The following is a 24,318-nucleotide window of genomic DNA, read 5'->3' as shown; positions in this document are numbered from 1 at the left end:
GGGCCTGCCGTTGGGCCAGGCCCCTCGCTCTGTCGGGGACACCGCCCGTGTCAGCAGCCGTCCACTTTCACGTGTGTGTTGGTTGCTCGGACTTTTCCTTTACTCCTCCTAGCACGTATGCCAAAGTCATTATCTTTTTTCAGAGTCATTCTTATTCAGGTTGTCTTTAATTTTCCTAAATTTTGAGCCCTTCTTCGACAGTCAACAAGTGTTTATTGAGCACCAGTATTGCCAGGCACTGTTCTAAGTTCCGGGAGGACAGTGGTGACTAAAACAAAGGCCTTGCCCTCATGCAGCATAAATTCAGCCAGGAAAACAGACAGTGATTGAATCGACATGTGCCGCGCGAGGCGGTGGCAGGCGCACGGGAATAAGAACGAGGCGCCGTGAGACGGCAGACACGGGAGTCGTCGCCATGGTTCCCCGCGGTCCAGCAGGGAGGCTCACTCTGCTGATGCGATACCTAACCCTTGCCTGTGACAGCGACCGTAAATACCAGGAAGCCTTGCCAGGAGGTCCCTGCTAAATAATAAACATTGATAGGTTTCCTGTCGCGAGTCACGGATCTCACCCTTCTTGCCTCAAAGAAGTCAAATAATCCCAATTAAAGTAGATGCATGCTACACATATACATCACTCACAAATGCACAACAGGAGGATCAGATTATTTGTTTGAAATGTATCCGTGTCTGCTCATCTAGATGAACCCAGTGATGTGATAATAAGGCCGAGTCAATTAAAAAAAAAACAATTGCATATCTAGCCAGTACTCTATATGGTGATTGAAATCACAATGCCATACTTCATTAACTATAAGAAGATTTTTTTTCCCCATTTTAACATTTTTGAAATTGAAATACATCTTATTAATGGTAACATTTACAAATCATGATAGGACTTTTTAAAATACTTTGTCTGAAACAACATGTTTTAGAATTGTAGTTTTAATTTCAATGAAACATGTAATATTCATTCACCAAGTGATTAAATTTGATGAAAAATTGTTTTATGAATCTTTCTCTAGAAGACTGTAAGTAGAATAAAATGGTGACGTAATTTTTGACCAGGCAAATATTTAGAAGTTTTTTGTCAAAGATACATAGTTTCTGATTTTAATATGCAGTATTGAGTACTCAGTGGAGTGCTTTGTTTAGCAGTTGCTCAATAAATTCTTGTTCACTGAGGATGTGGAAGTGTTCTATATTCCTTTTGTCTTTTCCAAAAACATATAAATTTCCTAAAGGAAAGAGAACTGAAATAAACTTTTCTTATTTCTGCACTTTCTCTATTTCCCTACATATCAAGAATTCCAAAACTCTTATCTATAGACATCTGAATTGATCTCTGGAAAGAAACTCTTCTTAAGGGGATAGAATCTTGGTGGTCTTTTTTTTAAAACCTGTTTGTTGTTGAATTAACTCTGAGGGTTCTAATTAATTATTAAAACTGAATTGCTAAGTTATTTTATTTTAACTAGTCCATTTCTCATTTTTTTAAAAATTGGTTCTTATGTCTCTTGGATTTTTTGCATTTTAAAAATAACTCATATACACCATAAAAAAAAAAGTCCAGTAAACAAAAAAATCCTGAAAATCACTCAATTTCACAACCCTCAAGATAATATTTTTATGTATGCCCTTCCACAGTTTTCTATATAGATAGATAAATATGGTTTTATGACATGTTTTTTTATTTACTATATTGTGAAATCATTCCTCGAGGATAAATATAAATTTGCATCGTCATCATTTGTAATGACTGTCATAGTTTTCCAGTGTGAGAATGTAGAATAGAATGTTTAACAATCTTCTATTGATGAATTTTTAAATAGCTCTAGTTTTTTAAGTATCATAAACATCTTTCTCAACGAAATCTTTGTACATTTATTCATTTATTTTCTTAAGAAAAATTGTGAGAAGTAAACCTTTTTTTTTAGTGCAACTGTTAGTTTAAGTTCTTTTTGCTTGAATACCTGAAACTTACATGTTTAGTGATTGAAGTTTTGGGGGTTTTTTGTGAAAATGTTAGATTATAAGAAAAATATCACAGCCTTTAACCATTTTTTTCACAGGGAAACACTAAACAAAAAAATCGAAGTAGTCTATTTAAGGAAATCTTTTACGATTTAGAAAGGGTTTTTTTTTTTTTTCGTATTACAGATTTGGAAATTGTTTGATTTTACTTGGAAGTCTCTTCACACATTTACCTTTTCATGTATCAAGTGTTCTTTGCCAGAAGACGTTTCCCTGGCTTCTTGTAGTGATTCATCTAACTGGCAAATTATTTTTAGAGAATACTCACCTCTTTATTCAGAGTACAAATTACTTTCAGATTGTGTGAATATGTGGGGGAAGGATATGTAAATGCAGTTTGCATTTGGTTAATGCTTAAATTAACTGCATGTGTTTAAGGGCCTGCTTTTGAAAGTTCCTTTCTATCTTTAGCTGAAATGCATAATTCAGCATAATGCATATGGTTATATTGATCACAGCTGAAGATATTAGCACAAAGGAGTTCTGAAAATTGTTTAGTTGAATTGTTCTCTGTACTCTGCTTATTAATGGTGTGCCCGAAGAACATAATTTTAAAAGAGTGAAATGTTATCTCATTTGAATAAAATGCTGTTTAGTTTAACCTGCTTTTTGTCAAATCATAAGGTTATTTTTCATCTTGTACAGGGTGCTTTGATTTTTCATATTATAATTCAGCAAGTCTATTTCATCTTTGAACTATAACGTCTCTGTACTTTTTAAAGACCCAGGAGTTATATCCCCAATAAAAAGCTTAAGAAAGGAAAAACATAGCGGATAATTCTACATACGATTCAGTAGAAAGTTACTGATATTCAGTAATGTCTTCTCCCACTAAGTTATTTTCTTACTAATAATGCCAGAGTTTTAAAAATATCAGTGAACATGTAGGGACATAGTTGTTGAAACAAAAATCAGTAAAGGAAGAAAAAGTAGAATGAGTTTATACCTACCAGCATATCATTCTTAGGACCTTGCTCTGAAAAATTGAAACCATAGAAAAACGAGAGCTTAGACATAGTAATCAAATTATACTGTGTCTGGATGAAGATAGGGCAGTCATGTCCGTAACACTTAGGTTTATCCTCAGAATCCCTGAAAGTTTTGCTGGCTGGAGGAAGAAGTTATATTATCCTCAGGACCTTTAGTTTCATATCCTTCTGACTATACTTACCTTCTTTTTGTTACCTAATCATTCTGTCTAGATGTTGTTTGAACCTACTCTACGTAAAATAAAGCATTCCATGTTTTTATTCTACTCTCTAAACAAAAAGCAAGTTTATCTCCTGAGAATTCATATTTATCATTAATCCTAATTTTTAGTTTAATGACAAGTATTTGTTTGACCTTTACCTTCAAAATTTCCAGATATTGTCCACATTTGGAAATTTTTTCATTTAGTTCACTAAATATTAGCAATTTATAGTCTAGGATAACCTTTAACCTTTCATCAATAAGATAAAAACGTTTGATATATTTGATACTAAAATGTCTCTGCATACCCTAGAGTCACAGGTTTTTTAGTGTTCTTTTTTTTTTAATTTTTGGTTTGCTAGGAAAATATGTGACATGAAAATGTATATCCAAATTTATTCCATTTCCTCTTACTTGGGTATTTTACAATTTTTACTTATATGTGTTTCTAACTTGGGAACACAGAGCATTATAAAAGTCAGAAACATATTTTTGTATAAAATATACAAATGTGTACAAATGTATTCATGTAAAGAATTCTTGGCAAATGTGTTGACTTTTTCTTTAAGAAATGGAAACAAAAATGTACAATTTAAATTGAGGACTTAGGATGAACATAAATCTTTGGGAGTAGGATGAAATTAGTGGCGACGCTTTGGATGACATGGTTTAAAGTTAGTCCACAGTAAGCCAGAAAGAAGAGTGCTTGACCGCCACAGTGCACTCTATTGAAGTGTACACTTAAGAGCATGAGACTAAAGAATAAATTTGTTAGGTAGCTATTATGCTTTTTTTTTTTTTTTTAAGTTTATAGCATGTTCGTGCAGGGAGTGAAAAATTAGTCTCTTTATGGACTTACTGTCTTCTGCAGCTCTACCCTGCACTCCTGTTTGTGAGTCATGGTCCATGAGCGAATATAACCTGCCTTCACTCCTTAACCGTAGCTCTGAGTCCATGTCCTACTAATTAATAGCGTGACCTCATAAAGAACACACGTGAATTATTGTTGATACTGCCATGCACTGGTTGAGAAGCCGCTTCTCCTATCTTACCAGATTTGTTAAAAGTGTAGTCGTTTAAAATTACAGATTTAGTTAATTACCAGAGAAATTATCTTGTTTTAAGAAAAAGATTTGATGCTAAGTTTCCAAAAGAAAATTCGAGGGACTCAATTAAAAAACTAAAAGACTTTTTTTTTTTTTTTTGCATGCCTTTCAGGACCCTTAATAAGTAAGTAAAAATTATAGATCTAGAAACATATTTTCATAGGTAGCTTAGATAGAGTGTTCCTTTGAAGTCCCCGAGGCCACAATTTCCTTATATTAATACTGCAAACTTAAGCCTTCAGATTTTGATAAGCAAGTGAGCCATGTGGCAGACACACGAGAGGGTTCATTTGTCTCTCCTTCTCCTGCCGCCTCTGTCTGGGCGTGTGCTCAATTTCCTCTCTGACCAGAGCAATGCTAGAGGTAGCTTGGTGTGTATCAGGAATTCCACTCGTTTAAAATGTGTTCTTATGCCTCATTCCCTCTTACCTTTCTGATTGTGTTGACTTTATTTTTAAGACCAAAATGAGAAACTCATTCAAGAAAATAGAGAGCTACAGTTGCAGTATCTGGAACAAAAGCAGCAACTTGATGAACTTAAAAACCGCATGAAGTTTTACGACCAGGTGAACTATTTTCTTCTTTGGGAAGTAAACTCCACGCTTTTATCTAAATATTTCATGTGTTGAGAAAACCCTATACAATAAAGCAAAAGAATCCAAATGTATTACTTAGTTTATTAATTCAGGGTATCAGGTATCTTTTGTTCCATGAGGATAATCCACATAGTTGGAATGTCTCTAGTACTTTCCACTATTGTCTCATGAGCTTTTACTTAATCTTTTGCAGAAGAGTGATATTAATGCTGACGAATTGAGTGAAGCGCTCCTGCTTATAAAGGTAACTTTCTGAACTTTACCATGAATTTCATGTCTATGTATAACTGTTTGAGCATAATGAAGACCCTTATCTGTAACCCTTATCCTTGGAGAATGAATTATTCAGGAAAGTAGTCAGGTGACATTTGGTTACAGCATATACATATTTCATGATGACATCAAAATTACATTAAAATAGACCTTAAAAACTCTTGTTCAAAGCACTTTCTCCAACTGTAACAAACATTTTACTTGTACATGACTTACTCTAAAACTAATCAACAATTTCTGTCCTAAGAGACCTTGGTACACACGAGTATTTTAAGGAAAATATTGAATTATAAGTGTTACCAGAAGATATTTTCCAGTTCTAGGATATTCTGTTATTTACAAGAAGACACGAGAAAATGCATTTCTTTCCTTGTAGATCACAGTGTAGCTTTTAATCAAATGAAGAAATAGAAATCAATGTACATGATTTCTTTTTCATGTCATGAAGTAATGAACTGTTTTTTGATTTCTCTATAATTGTTCCAAATGTCTATCCAAATATATTTTCTATACTAAAACTACTTGATTCCTGATGGAAAATAGAAACATATCTGTTTTCAATTAATGATTTTTCCTTGCTATATCTATGTCAGTTCACATGGTTACATTTTATAAACTCTTGTTTCAGTAATAAAACATGTTTTTGTTTTAGGCTCAAAAATCACAAAAAAATGGAGACCTTTCCTTTTTAGAGAAAGTAGACAATAAAATTAGTAAAGATCTAGAACGCTCCATGAGAGAGCTGCAAGCAACTCATGCGGAAACAGTGCAAGAACTTGAAAAGACAAGAAACATGCTGATTATGCAACATAAAATTAATAAAGATTATCAGGTAATGTAATACGCTAAATTAGGAGAGGACGTTTCCTACAATATTCTGCTGACGATTTGCTCTTCTGAGCAGTATCATGTATTATCGTGGTCTAACCTATTACGTGTTATCATGTGCCTGGAATTTGGCCTTATAACTAGGTACTCGAAATAAATAGTTTAAAAACAAATTTTTAAAAATAAATTTTTTGCATCCCTGATTTGGGAGAACATCTAGTGGCAGTGAACTCACCTTTACTGGTTCAGCACATTATGCAAATGGGTTCTAGTTATCCTGAATTCCTGCCACACCACATTATACACACCCACAACCAAGAGCCTGGAAACTTCCTCCACAGAAAGAAACCTGGAGTTTGGTTCATTTTACTTCTGATTTATGAACATCGCCAAACATAATTTTCTAAACTATAAGCTATTCGAGGTCAGAAAACTATGGTTTACGGCTCCTGGTATCCCCAGGATCTAGAAAACGCTGTAATCACCTGTGCTTTGAACAATGAAAGTGGAACTAATCGTAAGTATTGAAATTTTTCTCTCTCATATTTTAGATGGAAGTTGAGGCAGTGACCCAGAAGATGGAAAATCTGCAGCAGGATTATGAACTCAAAGTGGACCAGTACGTTCACCTTCTTGACATCAGAGCTGCTCGCATCCGGAAACTGGAAGGTACGGTGCGCACAAGTCTGCCCGGAGCGGCCATTGAACGCTGGTACAGCGGCTGAAAATGCCATTCACATCTCCGCTCAAGATTTGCTCTATTTTTGTCCAGCTTATAACTATAATAATAATTTACCAGAAAGCCCGTTTTTATCTGACTCTTTTCTACTCATGAATTTGTAGTCATTCCCTACTGCTTTTTACATTCAGCGTTGCTCGCATGGCAGGATTTTAAAGCTCTTCATGAGGCATCTCAGACTAAATTTACCACCTCATTTCCGATTTCTCTTCTAAGGAAGCTCCGCATCTTAGCCAGACAAGTCTGCCTGCTCTTTGTCAGATTCCTCTTGCTCAGCCCCATTGCTGCGCCTTTTTCTGCTCCACGTGAACCTCCTTGCTACCCTGACCCTAGGACCTATCCTTCTATGCTTCAAAATCTAACTAAACGCACACCCGCGCCAGGAAGCCAACCCCCAGAAGACCTAGCCATCCCTCTACTTGACATGGCCTTGCAGTGGTTTTCAGACTTTAGCAAGTGTGACAATCACGTGGGGAAGTTCTGTCGGTTGTTGCTTCCTCGGCTCTACCCCCACATCTGGGGCCCACGACTCTGTGTGTTTAGGAATGACTCCGAAAGGTGCAGAGGCAGGGATGAGACGTTTCTGCGAAAAACACTGCCTCGACACCGGCCACTTTTACCCCCGAGTACTCAGAAAATATGTTTGGGGCTTATATTATATAAGCGTTCTTCAGCTGTTGGAGTTGTGCATCTTCTCTGTAGCTACAATATAAGTTCTAGAATGACAAATAGTTTCTCTTTCTTTCATGTCCCTTGCCGTGCAATGCTTAATGCAATGATCTATGCCAGCAGTAATTTTATAGTCTTAAAGATTACCAAGAATCCCAAAGGCCCTTCGTTTAGATGGGTTATGCTTATGATATCTAGCATATTAGCAATTAAAAGTGAGGAGTTTTTCAAATATTTAAGTCATGTTAAGATAATAATAATAAACCCATTACATGTTAACATAAATTACAGTATTTATTTTTAAAAAGCTTTATTTTCCATGCCAAAAAAAATTCGTGAAAACAATGACATTGTTTTAAATCTTTTTTAATCTTTTTAATTGTTGAACATTTTTGAAAATCTTTTCAGTGTCTGGCTTAATGGAAAACAGCTGGGTTTTTATATCTGCTTCTGCATTCAATCTGTTATGATATCACATTATGTAGGTTCTGAAAAACTCCATTGTATACTTGTGAGAGAATAAGAATGAAAAAGGTAAATGATATCTTAATATTCTTTTTTTTAAATAGTTCTGATCTCACGAACCTCCAGAACAGTTTCAGGGGCTCCCAGAAGTTCCCACACCGCACTTTGAGAACCACTGCTCTAGGCAGAAGCACTCAGGAAATCTCTTTATCCGACTGAACAGAGGTTTCCAGAAGTCACAGAGCAGTGTGTACCTTTTATTTCAAGTAGTACTCAATAAAAATTTGCTTAATGGAATTGTGTAATGAGTTAGCATCAGTGGATATGAGACAGGGACAAATTCGGTAAAGACTTAGGAAATAGTGTTGAATATGACCCTGCAGATGTGGGCAGAGTAAAAGAAAAAGAGGCAACTGGAATGACTATGCGACGCCGAACTTAGGCAATTTGGTGACTGCAAACACCATCGCTCGAGACGCAAAGTGCAGAAGTATCTGGAAGAGGATGTGGCACATTCCGTCCTGGGCACACTGAGTTTGATGTACCCCGGGGACATCTGGGTAGAGGCTTCAGCAAGCCTTTAGCTATGTGGGTCTGGAATCCGAATTAGAAATAGAAATCTGAGCATACTGACATTCTGCATGTCGATAGGAGCAGAAACCATGAAAGGGGATAAGATGACCCACGAAAATACATGGACTAAGAAGAGAATGAAAACAGAACCCCGGAAAACTGGCAAAAAAAAAAAAAAAAAAAGAGCCATTAAAGAATGGGAAGAGAGGCTGGAGAAGCAGGGCAGATGCTGGCATGGAAGCCACGGTGGGGCAGAAGCTGACAACAGAGAAAATGGTCCAAAGCACAGAAATCAAGCGATACAAGGACCGAAGTCCATTCGCTCTAGCAATTAATTGGTTATTGGTGACCTTTTCTAGAATAACAAGAAAAGTAAGGCAGAGACTGTGTGCATTAGGTTGAAGAGTATCTGTTAGGTGAGGAGTTGGAGATACAAGTATACGTTATTCTTTCTAGAAATTTGGATATAACAGGAGGGCAGATATAGACAGAGCTATATCTTTTTTAGAAGCAGCTCTATAGAAATATAATTGACACGTTTTAAACCACATAATTTCAGTTATGCAGTTTAGTGAGCTTGGGTCTATGTACACACCTGTGAAACCATCACCATAATCAAGATAGTAAACGTATCCATCACCCCCTAAAATAGAATAGCGTATATTTTAATAGGCTAAAGGGAAGAAGCCAGTGGAAAGAGAAATCGACTTTATGGGAGAGAAGGTAACCTGAGCGGGGGCACGGGACTGGCGGAATCCAAATATTTACCTCAACTGTTCATTCGAAAGCCTTTTTTTTCTTTTTCCTTTTTCCTGGTAGCCTGTATTGCATTTAAGGTGTAATTTTGTTGTTTAATAAGTGATGTTAAGACCAATGATGAATTTCTGTATAATACAATATTATTTACAGGAAAACAGTATAGTCAACAGAATTTAAGATCAGGAATATTCACCAAAACACTCAGACTTCCTACCACTTCAGAAGCCAGGTTGTATCTTCATATGTCAGTATTTTAAAATCTCTAATCTGTGTGTCTTCTCTTGCAGCTCAATTAAAGGATATTGCCTATGGCACCAAACAGTACAAATTTAAACCAGAAATCATGCCGGATGACTCAGTTGATGAATTTGACGAAACCATTCACTTAGAACGAGGCGAAAACCTATTCGAAATCCATATCAGCAAAGTCACTTTTTCTTCTGAAGTTTTGCAGGCGTCTGGAGATAAAGAGCCTGTCACTTTCTGCACCTATGCCTTCTATGATTTTGAACTACAGACAACTCCCGTCGTGCGAGGTCTTCACCCAGAATACAACTTTACTTCTCAATATCTTGTTCATGTTAACGACTTATTTTTACAATATATTCAGAAGAATACCGTCACCCTTGAGGTCCACCAAGCATACAGCATGGATTATGAAACAATGGCAGCATGTCAATTGAGATTCCATGAAATTCTGGAAAAAAGCGGTCGAATATTTTGCACAGCAAGTTTAGTTGGTAAGTACACTTTTATAAACTTGGCACGTGTGAGTCACTCATCTGGTTTATATACTAATATGCTCTTCCACATCAGCATCTTCTCTCACGGATTCGAGGTACCTTGGGGGTAAGGACAGCGTTCTCTAATTTAGCTGCCCACAGATGTTTGGACTCTCGTAAATGTTACTGATGATGTCAGTACAATGGCTGCTAATTTCTTTAAAGTTTATCAATGCAGATGTTTATTGACGGTATCGATACTCGTGTGGCTTAAACATGGAATGTAGTGCAGTCATCAAATGCTTTTTAAGCTTATCTTGTTATCACTATCACTAGGCACTAGGAATCCAGTGGTCAGTGGTAGGTAAGACAGACAAAGCCCCTGTCCTTGTATAGCGTACATTCTAGCGGGGAAAAGAGGCCATAAGACAAACATGTATCATCAGAGATGAAGAAAAACGATCAGGGCAAGAGGCTGAGGAGAGAGCCAGAGGGGCTGCTAATAAAGATAAGAGCTTCCCCGAGAGGAGACACTGGGAAAGACCTGGCTACGGGTTCGTGCCAGGACCGAGGGGAAGAATGTTCCAGGCAGAGGCAACAGCAGAAAGGCCTGAGGGAGGAACAAACATGACGTGTATTGGGGGGAATAGCAGGAAAGCCAGTGGCCAGAACGGAGATGAGTTTGAAGCAAAAGCAGAGACCTGATCATACTGTGGAGTCTTGTAGGTCATGGTGAGTTTGGATTTGATTCCCTCCGCACACCCCCTACCCCTGTCCCCCAGGCATGAGCCGCCGGGAGAATGGGGAGGCCACGGTGAGATAGGCCTGGGAAAGGAAAAAAATCCAAGGAAGAAAAGCAAGAACTATGTTCGAATAAGTTAAGATTGACCTGCAAAATGGGCATGTCACATGAGCAGTCGGATTCACTAAGCAGAAGGCCATAGCTGGAGGTGTGAAAGTTGGAGTCATTAGCATACAGAATATATTTTAAGCCTTGCGCCTAGATATATCACATGGAGAGTGAATGTACATAAAAAAGAAGATGGCAAAGGACTGAGCCTTGGGAAACTCCAAATTTTAGGGTTGAGGGAGAAGTGGAAGAGCCCGCAAAGGGAACTGAGGAGTAGCCAGTGAGGTGGGGGCAACCACGAGTATCAGTATCCTGGAGGGAAGAAGGACGGAGCCTGACTTAGGTTAGGAGCGGGGTTATTTTACTAACTGAGTAACTTATTGCGTAGGTACTATATTCATGATTCGAAAATCAAGAAGGCACAAGTTTAGACCACAAAATGTCAGTCTCCCACTCCTGCCCCCCAGCTACCCTCGGTTCCCTCACCAGCGGCTACAAACTTTTACCCCCAAATTTTACGCGTATACAAGCAAATATGTATATGTGTTACTATTCTTCTCCTTAGGACAAGTTTTTAAATAATGGCAGTTTTGAATTGTGTGTATGTTGATGAGAATGATCCATTAATGAGGAAGAAACTGGTGAAATAGGAGAGGTGACAGGGTATTATTTTTAATAATGTGTTATGTTCAGGAAAGTTTACGTATACAATAGTCTCTGTTCAACAGTTCCACAGCCCTTGCCCTCGAGAAACTTACAGTGCGGAGGAGACAGGGCCTGGTGAACAGACAGTCGTGGCAAAGCCGTCCGTGGCCCTAGCGAGGGCAGAGTCCTCCTTTCCGTGAAGGAAGCCTGGACAACTCTTAAGTCTGTCGGGAGCCGCGGAGGAGAGCTGAGAGCTGCCTGGGCCGAAGGGAGCGCTGAGGGTGGACAGGCAAAGCCATGTGAGAGTCCGCTGCATACGGTGTGAACTTGGCATAGCTGTGGCATGTCCCCTGTTCTTGTGACACCGTACAGTGGGAAGGGGCCGATTTCTTGAGAGTTGAAATACCATGTGGAGTATCATATTTATAATTTTAAGGTTTCATATCGTATCTGCCAGGCTACTTGTTTAACTTGTGTAACTTGTTTAAAACATGTATTGCAGCATCAAAAAGAATCCATGGAGTATTTGATTCAATGCTTAGATGTTTCTTTGTATTTCGAAGGGTCAAAACAGTACAAATTGGAATATCTCAAATGTGGAAACATAGCTTGACATAGTTCTTTAATAATACTTAACATACAGTGAAACTCATACTTGCAGAAGTCATTTTATTTTTTTCATCTCTGTTATTTGCCAATCACACATCATTTGTGCAAGTCATATATTATTTTACTCAGTATAAAATTTATAGTTTTAATGTATAATACTATTGATGTATTTTTACTGGTATATGCTTTGATTTATGGGCCTCTTTTAACAGTGAGTTATGTATCAATCTGTAGGAACTAAAGGAGACATCCCAAACTTTGGCACAGTGGACTACTGGTTCCAATTAAGAGTTCCCATGGACCAAGCAATTCGACTTTACCGAGAACGGGCAAAGGCTTTGGGGTATATAACATCCAATTTTAAGGGACCAGAGCGAACGCAGTGGGTAAGCTTGTTTGGCTTTAAGACCCTTTATGTCACAGACATGTTATACTATTTTTTTATATGTCACGCTTGAAACCAAAACCATTTTCTTTCACAGATCATCAAGTGGCTTTTTCTAACTTTTTATTTTGAAATAATTATAGACTTGCCGGAAGTAGCAAAAATAGTAGAGAGATCATGTGTGCCGTTCGCCCAGCTTCTCCCAGTTGTAAGGACTTCCATACCTAGAGAACAGTATACACTATCAAGACCGGGAGATGGGCAGCGGTACAGTGCCGTTAACTAGGCCACAGTCCTTATTTGGGTTTTATCAGTGTTTACAGGCGTGGGTGAGGAGGGGGAGTTCTGTGCAGTTTTATCACATGTACATATATTCACGTAACCACCACCACATTCGAGACACAGAATTTTTCCATCACCACAGAGGAATGCCCTTGTGCTGCTACCCAGAACAGTTTTAAAAAAATGGAATTGCAGTACAATTAGCACACATCAAGTGACTTTCATTATACTTTCTACTCTTAAGGGACTGAATAGCTATTATTGGACTATCAGTTATGCTTCTCTCAGACTGTTTCTTCATGTTAGATTTTTGAAATGCAAAAAATAAAAAATGAATATTCTCTTACTGAGAATTGGACATTTAAATGCAATTCCTCAGGGTAGCATTTTCCACATTATGTTTCATGGGGCCTAATGGCCACATTTCCAAAAGAATTCCATGATCCAAGGAATGAGTGCAGAAAGCACTGAATTGAGCAAAGTTAAATAGGGTTCTTGACTCTAGGACTTCTCGTGTACAATGTGAATCTCAAGAGGACTAATAAAGTATGCAGTTATGTTGAGAATCAAAGGGATGGAATATAGTAGAAACATTTTGGAATGTCCGCTCAAGTCACATTTATCTTGATTCATTTGGAACTGCTCTCACTCCCAATCCGTGGGGCTGGGCCCCAGTGAGAAGCTTTATGCCAGAGGCTCCTGTTATCTCCCACTCTCTACCCAACGGTAACTAATGATTCAGGAATATCTTCCTGATCCCAGTTGAGCCAATCAGATTCTGCTTTCTGACATCAGGAGAAAGCAAGACTCCATGCCTGGAACATGTAACATCAGGAGCTAGGGAGCAGATGAAAGGAAAAATAAATGGGTCCGGAGAGAGAGCATAATGGGCATGCATACAGAGAAAAATGGAAACTGGACGGAGATTAAACGCTGCTGGTTTTCTGTCCCGTTACCTTCCTAAGGCCCGCCTACATTTCTGCTGTCACAGTTCCATGAAATAGCCCTATAGCTTTATGTTAAAAACTCTTTTTTGTTATATTTGCTAGATGGAATTAGTTTTTATAACTTCTAATTAAAGAACCATAACGAAATACAACATTGATTCTCAGACTTAAGAAAGAACGGCACCCCTTTCCCAGGGATCATCTTTCTGGACTGGTTTTCTTCAGGCTGCACTTTGAGAAACGCCATGATGGAAAGGGGCATCAGAATAGAAAGACCGGATTGCTTATTTGGTTTTGTAGTTTAAAGGCTTTTAGACTCCCAGCCTCTGGCTCGAATGAGTCATGTACTGTTAGAATTTCAGCTTTTGTGGGGAGACTTGGGGGAAGAAGCAGAAGGGGTACTTTGAAGTTATTCCACTCAGCTTCTGTAGCTGAACGCACACTAGCCCTAGGAAAGCCATGCCGTGGGTCCCTTCTCGGATTTTCCCTCTCCACACCACCAGGTGTCTCCCCGCTGAGGAGAGTCTCACTGGTTCTATTGTTCCTTCTCCAGTAAAATTCTGTAGAGTCGGAGGTCCCAGATGCCCAATCCAGATTCAGAAATGCAGCGAAAAGAGGGTCCCTTTGTGGAAGGTAGAGAACTCGCCAACACTAAACCAAACAAGGCACTGAAACACTAATATTTCTTTGTCCCAGATCACATCAGCTACGGTAGGGTTAATAGTCGGTGGAATTGTTTGCCAGAATACCTGTGCACTTGCTCCCTGAGCAAAGGGGCCATAGAGTAGTTTCTAGCTCTGCCAAATAAGTCTTTTATCATCTCTATTCTGAAATGTCCTCCCATCCTAGCTTTTTGTCTTATCCAAGGTTTATCTCTGATTCTGTTCTCTTGTTATAGCAGTTGGACTTTGATATACTGGCTGATCTTGGTCTCAGGTATCTGCTTCCCTAACCAATAAACCCCACTGATTCAGGATGAGAGCTGACTGAAATACAGCAAAATTATCTCTCTGAGTGGTGCTTATCAAAATCATTGGATTCTCACTGAAGAATGGAATATGATCTAATAGCTGGAATGGCTGAAGGATTAGCTCTTAATAAAATTGTGAACTAGAGAACATTATTAGTCTTTGGACTCATTTGCTAACTTGTTAGTTATTAAACAGAATTAAAGAGCATCAGATTAATTTTTTCTTGGTTTTAGTTGGTTTTGAAAGAAGTCTCTACATGTATGTTCAGCCTTCTATGTTTGTTGCTGATAGTCTAGGATCATCTGTTCCCACATGTTCCAGTGAATATTGGTTTTGAATAAGAATCAAAAGGCTTTTACTGAGAAATTCACTGTGAAGTGTAAATATGCAGGTTTTTGTCCATATACAAAATTATTTTGTTCGGGGGTTGGCAGCTGCTGTTTATCTTTTCATTGTATTAGTACCATAACATAAATATGTATGTTTTTCCAGTTAAGTCATCAGGCACCCAAAACTGCTCAGCCCAGTTCTACCGATTCTGCAGATGGCAACTTAAATGAACTTCACATTACAATAAGATGTTGCAACCACCTGCAGTCCCGAGCAAGCCATCTTCAGCCACACCCATATGTTGTGTACAAGTTTTTTGATTTTGCAGACCATGATACAGCCATCATTCCCAGTAGCAATGATCCAGAGTTTGATGATCATATGTGTTTCCCAGTGCCGATGAATATGGATTTGGATCGATACCTTAAGTCAGAGTCTCTGAGCTTTTATGTGTTTGATGATAGTGATACCCAAGAGAATATTTACATAGGAAAAGTCAATGTGCCTCTGATTTCATTGGCACATGACAGGTGTATCTCAGGTAAGCTTATTTCTTAATCTATGAATCTCTAAAAACAAACCTAAATTTATACCTTAGTGTTATGGATATGTTCCGATTATAACTAGTCTTCCTAACTGTCCCAGATAATCTTAAACTTCGGCCCCATAATATTATATTTTTTTATGTTTTTTTTTAGTTGTTGTTCGAGGAATTACAATATGCATCTTATCACAGTCTACTTAAAATTAATACAGCTCCATGAAAATATGGAAGGTCTGCTCTAATGTAATTTCGTTCCCTCCCTACCTCCTTTGTGCTTGTCGTTACACATATGTATATAGTATGCTTGTCTCTGTAACCCATGTCCTTTGGAGAAATTAAGAGAAGGGAGAATATATATAATTATAGGAGACTTTTATGTGAACTTATATATTTACAATTTCTGGTATTCTTTATTTCTTCCTCTACTGTCTGGTGTCACTTCCTGAACCTCAGTATAGCTTTATTTCCTCCACTCCTTTGTGCTATTATAATTTTTGTCTTCGTATCAGTCCAACAATATAATTTTACAATTATTGTTTTATGTAATTATCTTTTAAATCAGTTAAGAAATTAGGAAAAATATATACGTATACTATGTTTTATAATTACCTATATAATTACCTTCATTAGTCTCAATTCCTTTGTGTTGATTTGAGTTCCTATCTGGTGTCACTTCTTTTCAACCTGAAGAACCTCTTTTAATATATCTTATCCGTCAGATAACAAATTCTCTTAATCATTGTTATCTGGGAATATCTTTATTTCAAATTTATTATTTTGAAGGACAGCCTTGCTGGTTACAATATTCTTGGTCATCAGTTATTTTTTTTTCTTTAAGCAGTTTAACTATATCAGACAACTGACTTCTGGCATCAGTTGTTTCTGATGAGAAATCAGCTGTTAATCTTATTGTGGTTCCCTCATACTTGATACTGTTATCAAGATTTTTGTTTTTGTTTTTGTTTTTGTTTTTCTGGCTTTTAATAATGCAGCTATCGTGTGTCTAGGTACGACTGCCTTTGTGCTTATTCTTCTTGGAATTTATTGAGCTTATTTATGTGTATGGTACTGTTATTTATCAAATTTGGGGAACTTTCTGCTGTTATTCCTTGAATTATTTTCTGCCCTTTCTTTCTTCTTCTTGGACTCCCATTATACACATTTGTGTATTCTTCATGGTGTCCGACAGGTCTCTCAGGCTCTGTTCATTTGTCTTTATTTTTCATCTTCCAGTTGGATAATCTCTCCTGACCAATCTTCAAATTCACTGATTGTTTCTTCTGCCAGCTCAAATCTCCTATTGAGCCCCTCTATTGAATTTTTTTATTTCAGTAGTAGTACTTTTCAACTCCAGAATTTCTATTTAGTTCTCTTTTTTATAATTTCTATCTCTTCATTAAATTCTCTGTTTTATAAGTCATTGTCATCACACTTTCCTTTAATTCTTTAAATATAGTTTTTTTTAGTTCTTTGAACTTATTTATAATAGCTGCTATGAGGTCTTTATGTGCCACATCTTAACATCTGGACACCTTCAGAAGGTTTCTTTTCATCTCTCTCTCTTTTTTTCCCCTTAAAATTGTACATTTAAGGTACTATATTGTAACAACTCTGGATTCCAACTTCCCCACTCCACGGGGTGAATATCGTTAGTTTTTGTTGGTGACTTGCCTAGACTAATTCTGCAGTCTTTTCCCCTTCACTGTAGCCACTGATGTCTCCGCTAAGTTTTTGTTGTTTGTTTGTTTGTTTGTTTGTTTGTTTTGTTCTCGTTTTAATTTAAAGCCTGGGTCAGCATAATTCAATGGTCAGCCAATGATTGGTCAAATGTTGTGCTTAAGCACCTTGAGCTGGTAGACTTCCATCTTTTGCCTATGGGTCAGTGAATGGTTTAGATAATGCATTCAAAGTTCAGGCAATCTTCAGGTCTCACGTTCAGCCAGAGACAAGTAGCTTACTAGAGTTATGTTCTGATTCCCACTATTCTTACTGAGGTTCAGTAGATTTTCTTGAATAAATTCGTTGTACACCTTATATCAATTACCAGAAGCTTTAAAAGGTTGCATTTGATCATTTTCGTCCACCTTTATCACTGTTTTTTATAGAAAGGATTTATTGAGCTCTTCACTCAGCCACTCTGGAAAGCTCACATGCGCCTATAATAGAAGTTTATCACCTTCCCATATTCCACTTGTATCCTTTTGTTCTACCTAAAATCTAGAGTTGTTTTGTTTTCTCTTTCCCAGCCAGCCATTAAAAGACATGCCTACACTTGAGGACCAAGTAAAGGATACCACTAAACAAAAGCTGTTCTTGAAATATAGATTTGTTTTTTCAAGTCAAGGATTTATCATACTGAAAAATTTAGTATAATGATTAAAATATATGACTCACTATTACAGCTACACGTAGATGATACTCTCTGTTACTGCTATATGTTTTGGATGATTTATCTTATGGACATTTTTTGCCATGCTACAATTAATTTGGAATAATTTAACAAATCTCAATAAAATATTTAAAATTATAATAAAGTTAAATAGTAATATAAAGGTTCCTTTAGATATCTATGTAAATTATTTGAAATTTTAAATTTTAATATATTTTTCTATAGAGATAAGTCTTGCAAGAATATTCTAATCAAAACGAAGATTGATATTTGAGCTATATAACCCAAATAAAGTCTTAGAGGAAGGATGAGAATTTTGAAGAATCTCTGAATTTAATTTCAGTGAATTAAAATATTTGTGTTAATTTTCTCATCTTTGAATCAGTATTATCTTTGAGGCCTTAACTTCTGAAAGAAGTCTCCTTGAGAGATGAACCTGTCATAGATCCTTTCGTCTTTATTTTATTTTCTGTCATTTGAGTTGTGGGTAAAAGACAAAATTATTTTTTAAGTGGCGGGTAGTTCTCTTTATTCTTTAATTATTATGATAATAAAACTTTGGCATTAATTAAAATTATTTTTGTGATTTGACAGGAATATTTGAGTTAACAGATCATGAAAAGCATCCTTCAGGAACCATTCATATTATCTTGAAATGGAAATTTGCCTACCTTCCTCCAAGTGGAGCCATAACAACTGAAGACTTAGGAAATTTCATACACAAAGAAGAGTCAGAAGTTGTTCCAAGACTACCTCCAACGACCTCTGTTAGCCCATTAGTCGTAGTGAGTAACTGTGACTTCGAATTTCCTGTAAAACTTAAGAAATAGACACAAAAAGAAACAATAGCCGAAGCCTAATCTAAAAATGTATGTTCATCATACTCAGTTTGATGTATTGGTTTATCTTAGGCTCCGACACCTAAACCAAGACAGCGTGTAGCACCGGGGGACAAGAAGGTGTCTTTTGTGGACATTGCACCACGTGAGAGTTCTGTAAGTAGTAAACACACAAAATACTGATTTTTTTTCTGTAACAAATATTGGAAATAAATGACATAGGTGTGGTCTACCCTACCTGATTTGAATGAAAATGGGTGAATAAAATACTTATTTTTCCTCTAACTCATTTTCCGTTCGCCCAAGAATACTCACAGGCAGTGCTTGCGGCTATAGTGTTTATCCCAAGAAAACTCGCGGATTACGGTCCTCACCTCGCCCCCAAAGTTTCTCACGAAATATCTCACTTTTATTATTATTTTTACATCGCTCTAGTATAACGATAGTCTTTGGAAACAAATGATATCATTCTATTTATAGCATTCTGTTTTTAGTAGTGGTATTTCCATTTACAAAATATACTAATTCTCGATCGCTGAAGTGTCAAATCCTAGGAAACGTAGCATTCCTACACATGATGTTAAATTAACACTGGCAGCAAGCTGCACTTGTTTTTTCTAAGAGGAAAAAGTGTTAAAAGGGTAGTTTTGTAATTTGGCATTGTATATAATAATAACTGTTCTTACTCTTTGATCTAGACCTTCCTTTAGCCCCATATTTCTCTCCCCAATCTTCTGCCGCCCATTTACCAAAAAAAGAAAGAGAGAGAGAGAGAGAGAGAAGGAAGGGAGGAAGGGTGGAAGGGAGGAAGGGAGGGAAGAGAGGGAAGAGAGGGGAAAGGAAGGGAAGAAAGAAGGAAGAGAAGAAGGGAGAGAGGGAGGGAGGAGGAAAGGAAGTCTTCAAAAAATTGTTTTAATTTTGTCTCCCTTTCCTCGTACTGTTTCTTGAACTCACTCTAGTCAAACTTGATCCTCACTAAACCCATCTAGGATCACAATGACCTTCATTTTGTCACATCCAGTAGTCAATTTCCAGTCCCCATCTTCATCTTCCAGTAGCATTTCATACAGTGGAAGACTTGCTCCCCCTTTTCTTGGCCCCCGGGATGCTGCGCCTTCCTAATTTTTCTCCAGCTTTACCAGTTATTCTTCTCACTCTCCTGGACCATATCTGAATGTCGAAGTGCCCTCAATAGTCAAGCTTCAGACCTCGACCTCTTCTTTTCTCAGTCTATATCTACATTAAGAGATCTTATCCAGTCTCCTAGTTTTAAAAGCCATCTGCATGCTGGCACGCCCATGTTTATAATCTCCAGTCTTGATCTCATCGCCAAATTCCATATTTGTTTTCTTACTGCTTATTTCATATACCCTGGATGTCTAATAGGACTCTAACTTAATGTCAAAAAGCAAACCCAATTTCACCAACTCTCCTTCAGAATTTTTCTTTCGTTCATTTTTCCCCATTCTCAGTAAGTGACATAATCACTCACCCAGTTGGGCAGTTGTGAAATTTTGGAGGCATCCCTTTGTCTCCTCTTTTTCTCACATCCTCACATCCGGTTCATCCACAAAGCCTATGAGCTGTAATTTCAACATATAACCTGTATTCACATCATTTTCACTGTTACCAGTCAAGTTACTATCACCACTCATGGACTTTTTTCAAAAATACTTTTTTTGTAATATAATTTCTATATAGTAAAAGACACAAATCTTAAACACAAAGCTCAATGAAGTTTTACATATGTACAGACCAGTGTAACCACCACCCAGATCAAACTATTCTTTCTTCTTGGGCCTTAAAATAATACCTGACATACACAAAGCATTTAATATATATGTTCTAAACAAATGAATTCAGTAATTATTATTCTGACAGTGTCTTGTAGCTAGCATTTATTGAGTGCTGGTTACGTGTCAGTTGCTGAACTCGATGCTTTATAGTCATTGAACTCATTTAATCCTCACAACAACCTGATGTTTTTCATACTAGGATTCTCATACTAGGAAGTAACTTCGTCAAGGTCAAAGTATTAGATCTGATTCTAACACAGGTAGCCCGATTCCTAGGTAAATGGTTGTTGATATTCAAAAGACATATACATGGAAATGCTTGCTGCAACATTAGCCACAGTAGCTAAAAATCATGAACTAGTTAAATGTCCAGCACTAGTGAAATGGTTCATTAAATCATGATACATCCGCTCAATGTAATATTTTCTGTTGTCATCAAAAATAATGTTTATGTAAAGTTTCAGTTTCAGAAGAAATTTTTGTTAGTTTTTTTTAATATAACAGGATATATTGTAATTACAATATAATTATCACTATATAACAAAAACGTTTTTATTTGCATTAGAAATTAATTAGATAGAAATGGAAATCTAACTGATTATTAACATATTATCATTGGGTAATGGGAATGTGGATTTGTATTAATTTGTGTTTTCTTGTCTAACTTTCACATTTTTGATGTTGAGCATGTTTACTTTTAAAATAGTAAAAATTATAAACTATATTTTAACAATAAACTTCAGTTTATAAACCATGGAAAAATGGTTGACTATAAATTGATATTGGATGCAGTAAAAAAAGTGTTGATCATAGAAAGTATGTTCCTATTCTAGCATATGCAACTTTTTAATTACATGAGTAATTTATAATTATTATAGAAATATTAGGAAATAAAAATAAGCAAAAAAAATAAAAACAGCAAAATTAAATTTCCCAGAATCTATATGTAAAGATTGAATTTTGGTGAATTTTCTTTCATACTTTTTCCCGTGAAATGTATACATACATTTGTTTGTTTGCATGTTTGTTTTTTAACAAAACAGTATACGAATATATATATACACTGTTCTATAAATAGTTTTTTACATAACACTATATTGCATAGTCTCTTCAGTATCAGTAAGTACAGATCTATATTATTTTTCATGGTTACATAAAATTCAGGGATCTGGATGTACCATATTTGATTTAACTAATGCCCTATTGTTGGACATTTGCATCGTTTTCACTTTTTTTGAGATTATAAACAATGTTTCAATGAAATATATTTGCAGTTCTTAAATTGTATATATATATATATATATATATATATATATATACCATGAAGAATATCAATCATTTTACCGAAATGTACTATTTCATTGTCTTATGGGTAGTTAATATGTTTGTTCCAAGTTTTTATGTGTGTGTATGTATGTGTGTGTATAAATATATATATTTATATATACCTATTTGTGTACATATTTTCATATATGTGTAAAAGCCTCAGGATGATTTGGGATTTAGTAACAATACAAAATAACATACATATATGTTTTTATGTTAATACAAGGAGACTTCTGCTTCTCCAGAAGACGGGAAGGAAATTTCACCAGAAGTGGAACATACACCAGAAACAGACATTAATATGCCAACTGTTTCACATATTTTCGAGGTGTGTATCTGTATTAAAATTATTTTGAAAGGTTTAATTTGGTTCTTAAAGACTTTTTCTTTGTGTTGATATAGATCAGGAAATCATAGCATTGATCGTATTTTTCTATATGACTTCTTGAAATAAAAAGGTCAAAAATATAACAGCTACAATTATGCTGATTTTAGTATAATATCAAATAGATATGTAAATAATATAAAATTCATTTCGAGATTAATATATTTTTTATTATTTTTTATTCTTAGTTTATAATTAGATTTTCATTTATAAATTTGCATGTTTTCATCTGTAAAATTTAAGTGATTATTTTCTAATGAATCATATTGCACATCTGTATATTTAAGTCTCAGGTTTACATACTTCCTTATTCAAGCGCTTCGGCAAAAATGCTCTAAATGTGGTCTAATCAGTGATAAATACACCAGCATGCTTTCATTGCTTCAGGTTTCTCAAGAAAGCAGTGTAGATAAGGTAAAAGAGGGTACTGAGAAGATGCTGGAAGGAAAAGAGGGCGACGGGTCTTTGCTCTCCGAGGGTCAGCTTGCAGAACGAAGTTTGACTTCTTCTGAAGATGAAACAGAAATAACTGAAGAATTGGAACCAGAAGGTGGCCTTCCTTTTTAAATCAGCAGTATTTATTTAACTCTTAGCTTTATTTAATCTGTTAAGAGCATGCTTCTCAGAACATCTTCATTTAATAGTGGATCCACTTCAGGATCCTTTTTTAAGTTCTTTTTTAAGTTCATACTAGAACAAGCTATATTTTTATTTCTTTTGTTTCTATTAAAACTAACCTTGGAATTTTCAGTCATTTTTCCTCTTTTCTAAAATGTAATGTTATTATATAAATACCTTCACTGCTAAAATAGGTTGACATGATTTCATACTGTCCTTTTAAGGTTCTCCTTATAATGTGTGCTTTTTTTCTCTCCATTTCACAAGGTACAAATATAATTGAATTAACAGATTTAAATCACTAAAATTTTATTTTTTTTAACAGATGAAGAAGACAGATCAGCTTCTGACAGTGATGAATGTGTTATTTCATGTTCTAGCTCCAAGAATCTCAAGCAGGTCAGTAAGTAACTTATTACCAACTAGAAACGTTCTAAAATAAAGTAGCTTTTCATGCGTAGTATATCAGTCTCCATATGTGAACATCTTAAGGCAAAAATATTTCTGGAAAAAAATTTAATTTATCACCATAATCCTAATTCAGGTCATCATCTAGTATAAGAAATGTTTCTTTACAGTTCTGTTATGTAGTGGGTTATAACACGTAAGCATTATTTTTGCCTCCATGCTAAGAGTAACTAACATTCGGTAGCTTCAGTAGGTACTTGCTAAAACCAAGACTTCCCCAAGTCTTTTTCAGAACCATTGTACAAGGAAGTATTAAATCAGTTCTGAACTTTAAAGAATTAAAAATGTGAGATGGCATTTAAAATTATAAAAGATGTGCGAATGTGAATTTATTGACTCTTAGGTCTGAAGATGTCTACCAATAAATTGTTAAAGTTATTTCTGCTAAGAAATTAAACCTTCTTAGAAGATAATTAATCTCATGTAGGTATATTTTGTTTGTTTTGTAGCACATTGCTGAAAAGTAGTATGTAAACTGAAACTTTGAAAAGAAAAAAATATAATTTATATGGAAAGTGTACCACTTAGCAGAGCATTTTTATTTTAAGGAGAAGATAACGGTTTTATAAGGTAAATGTAAGTGAAGTACAAAGTGCTAGCTTTTTCTATTCATCTATATTAATTTTCCTGAAGTCGTTAATTTTACTTCTTTTCTTTAGAATCTCTACTTTATTAGTAAGAAATGCAATACTTCTTTCAACTTTTAAAATTTTTAGCTTAACCTCTCTGCAGAACAAACCCATAGAACAGAGCATTTCATTTGCCATAGATGTCTCCATAGAGAAATTCTTTGTTTCTGTGATTGATAATAAATACAAACAACTGATTGATAAATACAAATAGAACAGTTCATCTATCCAAAGTTTTATCATTATTATTATTACATAAATATTAATTATAACATCATCTAACCTATAGCATCCTGATATATGTAATCTTTATTGTTCAAAATTGATAAATCAAGGAAGGAATTTTACATA

General features: G+C 35.9%; 1 protein-coding gene across 2 annotated transcripts in view; it reads left to right on the top strand.

The window, feature by feature from the left end:
• Positions 1-24,318, top strand: part of RPGRIP1L (RPGRIP1 like) — an 84,949-nt gene that overhangs the window by 29,760 nt on the left and 30,871 nt on the right. For both annotated transcript variants that reach the window (XM_039880886.1, XM_039880885.1), the window contains 12 exons: positions 4,790-4,896; positions 5,120-5,170; positions 5,852-6,031; positions 6,579-6,696; positions 9,520-9,972; positions 12,293-12,444; positions 15,136-15,514; positions 18,501-18,691; positions 18,818-18,901; positions 22,094-22,195; positions 22,640-22,802; positions 23,196-23,269. In XM_039880886.1, the coding sequence (XP_039736820.1) occupies positions 4,790-4,896; positions 5,120-5,170; positions 5,852-6,031; positions 6,579-6,696; positions 9,520-9,972; positions 12,293-12,444; positions 15,136-15,514; positions 18,501-18,691; positions 18,818-18,901; positions 22,094-22,195; positions 22,640-22,802; positions 23,196-23,269 (2,054 nt within the window). The remainder of the gene's footprint in view (positions 1-4,789; positions 4,897-5,119; positions 5,171-5,851; positions 6,032-6,578; positions 6,697-9,519; positions 9,973-12,292; positions 12,445-15,135; positions 15,515-18,500; positions 18,692-18,817; positions 18,902-22,093; positions 22,196-22,639; positions 22,803-23,195; positions 23,270-24,318) is intronic.

The sequence above is a fragment of the Pteropus medius genome, unplaced genomic scaffold (assembly GCF_902729225.1).
Source record: "Pteropus medius unplaced genomic scaffold, Ma_sr-lr_union100, whole genome shotgun sequence".
Classification (NCBI taxonomy): domain Eukaryota; kingdom Metazoa; phylum Chordata; class Mammalia; order Chiroptera; family Pteropodidae; genus Pteropus; species Pteropus medius.
Note: the sequence above shows the minus strand (reverse complement) of the source record. Positions and strands in the feature narration are given on the sequence as shown.